This window comes from Typopeltis vanoorti, chromosome 16 (genome assembly GCF_054136105.1).
Source record: "Typopeltis vanoorti isolate ZY-2024b chromosome 16, IOZ_Tvanoo_1.0, whole genome shotgun sequence".
In the NCBI taxonomy this organism is placed as follows: domain Eukaryota; kingdom Metazoa; phylum Arthropoda; class Arachnida; order Uropygi; family Thelyphonidae; genus Typopeltis; species Typopeltis vanoorti.
The window spans coordinates 93,337,628-93,346,704 of NC_143564.1; the positions used below are offsets into that span (position 1 = coordinate 93,337,628).

Here is a 9,077-nt window from a genome sequence, read left to right on the forward strand (position 1 = left end):
GGAAGAAAAAGAAACTCATTGAGATGCTTCGTGTCACGCCAACCAGATGTGAGGCCAATAAAACTAAAAAAGAAAAGAAAAAAGGAAGGAGATCCGCGCATGTATGTGTGTCGGAGAAAGTAATTTCCAGTCTTATAAATGAAAACTCTTACTGTCAGTGAAGATTGGATTCGCAAAGAAAGTTCAATCAAGATATTCGTTGTGTTTACAATAACTCATGAAAGTGCACAATTTTAAGCTTTTCTAACTTAGAAGAAACGATCTAATGCAAATTCCAGAGAGTTGGTTATTATCAAATTTTTACATTCTTTCTTCGTGCTGGAGAAATATAAATGCAATATATTGAAATATAAATGACATATATAAAATGTAAATATTTTATTGAAGAATATATTTATTGGTAGGAATAATTATAAATCCCTTACTTGAAGGATAATTTGCATCAATTCCTCATCATTTGAGGAAGTAACATGGTCAGATTAAAATGTTTTTAGATTTTCGGAAGTGCATTTGCTTCCGGATTGAGCAGGTCGATTTTGATAGCATCAGGATGATATCCAAAATTGTACATTTTCTATTTTTTTCAAAATTAATATAATGGTTTATGAAGAAAAATAACAAAAATTCTTCGGTCAGTGAAGTTCATAAATTATTTTATACTAACTACTCATAAATGTTTGCCTTTAGCATCTTAAACATTAGGATTTCTGAAACTGATAGTTTTGACTTAATTATTACAATGCCTAATGTATTTATCCAAGAAAATTGCAAATTACTTTCAGCGATTTTGCACATTTCAAGACAAACATTTCGTTTACATAACGTAAAATAATGAACGGTAATGATTTCGTTTTAAGTATTCTTTACAAAAGCTTTGTAATAATAAATTAATCTATATTATTAGGATGCGAAATAATCTAATCTTTGGGTTAATCGTGAAATAGTAAAAAGTTAATCTGGTTTAAAATTTATTTATTTCTATAATTTGGTGCGTATATCTATGAAAGAAAAGAAACTGAACAATTCTTCAACCTGCTCTTAATAAGACTGATCATTTTAATAATATTATCTGACTTCGATATGATAGTGACTGTTTTCTGTATTTTATTTATTTTTTCTTTCCTTTCACTTGAATCTCTCTAAAAGATGTTTACTTGATGGAAAATTCGCTTTCGAATTTAATACTAATATATATAGTATATAGTGAATCTTCACAGAAAGAAAGAATGCAGAGTCAGACAGAGTTTATCGCGAAGTCTATTAGCATGTCGATTTTTTTTTTCAAATAATATAATAAAAGACGTAAAAAAGTTAATTGGTCAGCATGGAATAGCTTACCAAAATAGGAGATAAAGAATGGAAACAATAATTCTTTGGTACTGTTAAAATAAAAATAATGTTTGAAATGATTTTTAATATCATAGAATTAGCTAGAATTCTCCTATTAGACGCACATAAAATGAGTTGCAATACTGATTATGCGTTTTAAACGCAAGCATTCGAAGTTGTTTAAAGTTCTTTTTCTCACAACTGGTAGAATTAAATTACAATTTATGCGGAATAAATTCTAGCACTTACTATGCATCTGATGGTGAAACTACCTCTATGGATTTCAGTTTTACAATCTGTAAGACGCCTCTCTGTGTAACATCTGCGGTCGATAAGCTCACGTGTGAGATTCGGAACCGCTCCCGATAGTACGAAGTGTGCGTGTGTGTGTGTGTGTGTGAGTGACGGGAGATACACACAGCATTACGAAACGTAAACATTCCTTCGTGTAATTTTTGAGCCTCCTTCAAAGTTTCCTTAGCCTCCTTCGTACGTGTAAGTGTTTCAAAAGTGGGGGAACAGCTCGGGTTATATCTCTCCAGTGACAAATAGATTACTTTCACCCCATTTTGTAGCCCAGCATTTTCTTTCGTGCAGGGTTGGCGATAAGACAAGGGTTCAAACAGTTCATCGGTTCGGTACAGCCAGCTGAGGCTTACTACTGGCGGGGTCGAGGATGTAAGCCGACGGCCACTCTGAGTAGGGGACAAGTGTCATCGTTATCTCCCAGGGAGCGAGTTGTCTCAGATTGATTACACAGCCAACAAACGATCGATCTCTTAAGGTGTTGGCACCTTCGAAGAAGGCCTATCTGCTAAACCAGCACTTTCTTACAGGATATAGTAATTGGAGAACGAATATCGGGACAGGTTCTGCACCTGCATTCCTTTCGATAAAGTTACTTAGACGACACTATCCCCGATTTTGACGAGGTCGAAGACAACGGAACCTTGTCAGCTGAAAACAAAAAAAAAATTGCTATCCAGGTGGACCAAAAGAGATAGTGTATATTTGGCATCTCCAAAGCGGATAAAGAGAAAGGCACCATTTGTCATATATTCTTCGTAGAGCGCAGCGAAAAACAAAACAAAACAAGCAGTGTGGTGTTTGAAAGAAAAAGCAAACACGTTAGTTCTAGCAGAAGTAGTCTGGTTTGTTTCTTTTAATCATTCCCGCCCTGTTTTTTCCAAGCCGCTGGAAAGTAGACGAGGACCTTCCTATTTTTTAAGGTACACACAGAGTTATATTCTAATTTCAGCTGTAAAAGAAATTGATCAAGAACATGGAATCTTAATTGTTTAAGGAGACAAAAAGATCTCTGAGAGACAATGATTTACACTTTCTGTTTTTTGTGTTAAGTTTCTTTTTGGAATTGTCTTTCAAGTTTATCGTCTCAAGAGTAAACGGTGATCTTTCACATGAAAGGCGTATTGGTCTAAATGTGCTTCAGAGGCTTTATTTTCGTAGATAAAATCAGTAAACTTTATCCTGCATTAAGCTACCCCTATCTTCTTAGGATGTGTACAGAAAGCTGAGTGAGGAGGAAAAAATGAGAAAATTCTTTCTGACAATGATACGGTGAGCAGATGTCTCAGTGCTGGTAATGCATCATTTGATTAGACTATCTTAATGCATCCGCTGTGCAAGTATATTCTAATTTAGAGTGAAGGAAAAATTTCCATAAAAAACGTAAGAACATGGCAAAATGTGTATTATTTAAACTCTTTATTCAAATTAAGTTATTTTTAATTAGTTCTACTTTAACAAACACGCAATTAATCTTAATGGTTAATGTAATTATGTTTTATTCTTACTGCTGGAAAAAGGAATAAAGAAACCAATTGAAAGAATGCGTTTATTTCTTTAAATTTTCCGTATAAAAGTGCAGCATTGTACGTTATAAAATATGCTGTAAAACGACGGTACCTCCTTCAACTATTACGTTAAATAAGGTTTTTTTATTAACGATAATAAAAACTAAATAAACTAAATGTAGAATAAAATTTTAAAATAGTTTATGCATTACTTGATGCAGAATACAACAGTCAACGATATCCCCTCAATACCTTTATGTAGAAAATGCAAGTAGAATATTTCACTGTGGCTCCCAAAATCATATAAAACTGCATATTCACACACATAAAAGTATACATAACATTAGTGTCTTACAGTGCGTACAAACATTATTGAAGCTATTTTATTACTGAAGCTACTTACAATAAATATCATGAAAAATGCAAGAGGAGGGCTTTTAGTTATTTTAAGAATATATGAATAAACTATTCCAGTGTTTGAAGGCAAATCCAATTTCAGCTTTCTGTATAATATATCCAATGGAAATCGAAGAAGGTTAATAAGAATAAGAAACGAGGGACTATTCTCTTTCAAACGGCCGAAAGATCCCTTAGCGACAAATGTTTAATGTTAATTGTGAACGGTTCTAGATTATATTTAGAATTAACTTAAAAAATCAGTAGTTGTTAGTGTTCATATACAAAAAATATGCATTATTTATTAGCTATAAGTAACAATGCGCATAACTCATAAAATAAGCCATAACTTCTTTTATAGCATATAACTGTTGTTATTAGGTATATTCAGTTAACTTTGAGAAATACTTATGATTTTAGAATATCATTAATGAGTTGGGGATATCCTATTGGCAATTAAAATAGTCTACTTTGTAATGTAAAATGCTATTTTTAAACACCCAACTGATATTTTATAAAAATATTCGAAGAAAATAATTTCATGCAAAACACATTTGTCATAAATTTGGAATTAAAACCACGTGACGTTAATGATGATTTGTTAAGGCATAAAACCTGATTTAATCAGAGGTTACAATGAACAACCTTAATTTAATAAATGGTAAACCTATTCGGTAACTCTAACTGAATTACGAGTATTGTATAAAAGTAAAAGGAATATTTTTCCGTGACATTCTATAACATGTACTATTTAAGCAGAAGTTCAACAATAAGTGCGACGTTAACTGAATGCAGCCTTCACTGCAATGCTCCGCTGCATTGCACAGAAACTGCTTTAGTATAACGAAAGACATTTGCTATCATGAAAACTATAAAAGCATGCAGAACTCTGCCATTACATGACGTTGCTAGTTGCACTGTTTCCTGCTAAAATAATTCAAGTCCTGACCATAAGAACAGCTTCAGTTACTTTTAAACACCTCACACGCAATCCAGTTCAAATCACATGACTGTTAAGTATAAAAACCTTACTCGTCTTTACGGTTCACTCATGTGCAAACGCAGTCATGAAGCGGAAACAGAAATGGAAAGAATTCTGCGAAAATAGCTTTGAGCTATCTCCGTTTTTCACAGTTTCGTAGAGCTGAGCATATAGCAATGATCATTACACAGAGAACAATCAGTTTATGAAATCACCACTTCTAGCAACCAGCACTTTTCTAATTCTATATCAGTATAATACTTTCACAGTCTCTTTAAACCACTAAATAAAACGACGAAATGGTATAAGAAACTAAGGAATGGCTTCTTGTCTCTTTTCAACAGATTGTAATTTCTTGACATCGGAACCCGTTGGCCGACATGCTCTTTCTGTCGGGTTCCTTAAGACAGCTTTTCTGACACAGCGTGACTCCACTTCACGCACAATAGGATCGCCCACCTTTTATGTTCACAGCATTACCTACCCACGACTTACATCATTTAATCGATTTACAGACATCATCTTTAGGAAAGTCTCTTTTAGCGTGTAGTTATGATTAATCAGCCCTATTAGTGATATTATAAAGTTCTTTTTGTACATATCTAGCGAAAAATTTCAGAGAAAGCGAACTAATCAGCCTGATAATTGCTGTGTGATAATGAATTTCGAAGTTCTAGTCTAATGATTTGGATATATACAGTATATTATTATTGCAAACACCTCCTGGAATCTATGTTTCATCCTAGCATTTCCAATAGAAATGCTGTAGTTGAATATTCAGTCGGATGTAAACTTGTGATTATTTATTTATTTCAGATCGGAATTTCTCCCTGAAATTTAATAACCAAGATTTAAAATTACACGAAATATTTAAATCGCTGAGCAGACATTGTGCCATTCTAGATCTGAGCTATCTGAGTCAGTGTTCGCGATGGAAGGCTTCCAAACATTAAACTCTCGTAGCTCGTGAGTATGATGAACGAGACTTTTAATTGTTTCAGACAAAATAGAAATTAGGCAGTTTTTCACTGCTATATCAGTATTATCAGAACATCCAAAGTTTTATTGGTGAGATATCAATAATAATGATACGCTTGTAATTTTATTCTTCTTCTTATTATTATAAAAAGCATACATGATTTTTTAAAGAAACAAATATATTTTGAAACTAACTAAACTAACGTTTATTTATTATTATATTTCATCCAGTCCTATTACTAAGAACTGGGATTCCATTGGAATTCTTTAAATAAAGCTATAATAAATAGCAATGCCAATATTTCTTGTGTGTTAATGGAGGAGAAAGAAAAAAATGATTTTATTTTTCGTAGTAGTATCTCTTGTTCAATATGTTGATTTATATTCGAAGAAAGCCTTCTTGAGAAACTCAATTAGGATCCTGTATAAAGACGGATATACGCAAGTCTAGAATTAATACATTTCAATAAAAAAAATGCATTCTTAACATTATATTATATTCTTCACAAATTCTTCACCAACTGATACAGTATAAGTTTGGCAACCACTAAGGTATAAAGGTAATAAAATGTTATTTTTATTTGTAAAAACACATTCGAATCTGTGTGAAAAAAAACGAATGACGCAATGGAGAGAGATATAAAGAAATATAATAGATATCCTAATTTATTTTACACCCCTATTTTGGTAGTTTATATGACTGTACCCAAATATTGAACACTTCTTGCAAATAATAATACTCTCTCTCTCTCACCACACACACACACACACACACACACACACACACACACACACACACACACACACACACACACACACACACACACACACACACACACACACACACACACTTCGTTAGTAAGTAACTCATTATTAATTACAGAAATAATAAATAGAAGTAAATATTTTCCTGTAATATCACGCATAATAACAAGAGGAAAATGTCAAAATCATTCCACATTCATTACATATTTTATATATTTGTTTGTTGTCCTATACCTGATCGCTGGGACGAGATCTATTTGTCAATACTGTCTACATTTGGTGTCAGAAAGGATTCTTAATTACACAGTATGTGATTCTTATCCTTCTGCTTTCGAGAATGTGCTTTCCGTAAAGACAGCTAGCTCCAAAAATAGATCCCTAATTGCCTCACTTGCTGGTGTTTGTTGATTTGTAACGTAATTTGGCGGCAAATCTAATAAAACAGCACCAATTAAGGCAATACATTTTCAAACGTCCGCACACGTTTCCTTCTTATAAGAGACTACGAGAACTTAGTAAACACACATGTATAGGGACTTTATGGTGTCAATAGAAGATCCAGGAATTATTGAGAAATAATTCCAGATATGGCAGTAAAACCTAAGATTTCGAATACTCAGTATAGTTTCGTTGCAGAAAACCAATTGCAATGAATAACAGAAGAGTACTTGATATTTAAATTATTTATATTTGAGTAAGTACTAATGAGTTCTGTTAGTTTTAAATACTTTCTACTAACGGAAGTATTATCGCCATCATAATATTCATTTTTTGTTTAATGTTATTTGCAAATTTCGGTGACTTTTATTTTACTACTAGGTTGCTACTATTGTATGTTTTCTTATAAGAGTATTAACTCCTTTTCATCAACAATAGATATCTTCCTTTGAAAATACATGTAAATTCTTTGAGGAACACACTTATTTCCAACTTCTTACCTTTCGTTCATTACCGTAACGATATTAAGACTTGCAATGGAAAAGGTAACCAGAAAACGAAATAGCATGAAAGGGATATCCCCTAAGTTGATTAGCAACAAAGATAAAGAAATAAACACAAGTCTTACCTTGAGCATATCCTGCTGGTGGCCATACGGAAGATACACTCAACACAACCAGGCATGACTGAACACAAACCCATTGCCCCATGTCTTTCTTGGGGTGGAAGACTAGAAAGCGAAAAGAATACAGGCGTCCCACACTAGTCAGCCGGAGAAATGACAGACTAAAAGAGCCACAAAGTCAAAGGAGATTTCCTATTCCTGCCGAGCCAAGCCGCCAATGACTGCCGTCTTGACTCGGTGTGTGTGTGTGTACGTCTGCTGAGACGTATTTGGATCTTTATAGGAAACGCGACGTGCGCAGCTCAAACCTCACAGCACACCGCAGAGCGTATTTCTATTCTCGTTCGACGAAGCCTTCCGCCGGCACCCTTCAACACTGTGTGGCGGCATGCGCGCCCCTCTCGAGCGACCGACCAAATAACCGCCAGTGCGCACAATCCGATAAAAGGTGGTGTTGGTGGATCTAAGCCGTTTCACAGAAATCAGATATCGCAGCAAGGCGATTAATAAGCATTACTCTGTGATTGGCGGAAGTGTAATAGGAGATAAAGAGGAATTAATTAAATCTGGAGGTAGCGCTGTTCTATTCATGCATCACTAGGTGAGAAAGGAAATTGGTCAGTTGTCAGAATGAAATTGAGAAGGGGGATTTAACATGATATATGCGACACTTTTTTTTTATAAGATCCCTTTTTTACCTCTCAGGTAAGACAAAATAATAACCTGGGCATGAGCCCACGGTTAAAGAGTAAACTGCATAATTACATCATCTGCATAAAGCTAGTGGTGGTTTGAATGACAGTCTTGTTGTTAAGAATGATTAGGAGAGAATTTGAGTATAACGACTATGATAAATTTATGGAGTTGTTTAAAGCATTTTTATCACTGAGTACACTATAAAAAGATAATAGTGAATGGAATTGCGTTCGTATACAGTATCCGTTTTATTAGCTCTTACCCTGCTGTTTGAATCCTACAGTTTGCTACAGACAGCAAGATAAGAGATCGAAAACCAATTCAGAATGAGCAGGATTGCTGGAATTCCGGACACCGTAAATTTAAGTGCGTTATTAAAATGACTTTTTGACTTATATTTTTCTCCGAAAAGATATGGGTTTTAAGAGCGAACGCATTCCTTACAAACAAAGCTACGAAGTACTATGCTGCCGTTTGGCTAACAGGGAAATATTTGCCCTTAATAGTGAGGTAGTAACCAAAGAGAAAGTAGCTACGAAATTAAAAATAAATAAACGAAAGAAATGCAAACAAACAAACATATTATTGAGCATAGAAATAAAACCCAAGGATAAATACATATATTTGCTATAATAAACTTTAATTGCATTTGTATCTAGGAATTACATCACTAACTAAGAGAAAACTGACGATGCGCGAATTTTTGGTAATTCCCATACACGGGAGGTAGTTGAAACTGTTGTCTTGGTACCGTGGATAAGCAGAACGTTAAGGAGGGCGATGAAGCTATGTTTACATTAGATCTGAAGAACCGGAAGAATTTCCACTCTAGGAAATACATAAGGGAAACAGCAGTAAAAGAAATGAATACGAAAGAAGAACACTTTATCTGTTTTATGAGTTTGTTGTTAAACTGTCTAAGAACGGAACATGCGTTAACCGATTTAGGATAAAAATTACCAATTCTGATGCAAACTAACGAGGAAAATATTTTCGTAAAGAATGTTAGTGGTAGAAACTATATGAAAGATGATGAAATGAATTGATGAGAGAT

At 34.0% G+C, this 9,077-nt stretch overlaps 1 protein-coding gene across 1 annotated transcript in view; it reads right to left on the bottom strand.

The window, feature by feature from the left end:
- Positions 1-7,412, bottom strand: part of LOC150098184 (neurotrimin-like) — a 368,343-nt gene extending 360,931 nt beyond the window's left edge. Inside the window, exon 1 of the mRNA XM_090406276.1 lies at positions 7,331-7,412. Coding sequence (XP_090262402.1) covers positions 7,331-7,412 — 82 coding nt within the window. The remainder of the gene's footprint in view (positions 1-7,330) is intronic.
- Positions 7,413-9,077: the final 1,665 nt, after the last annotated feature.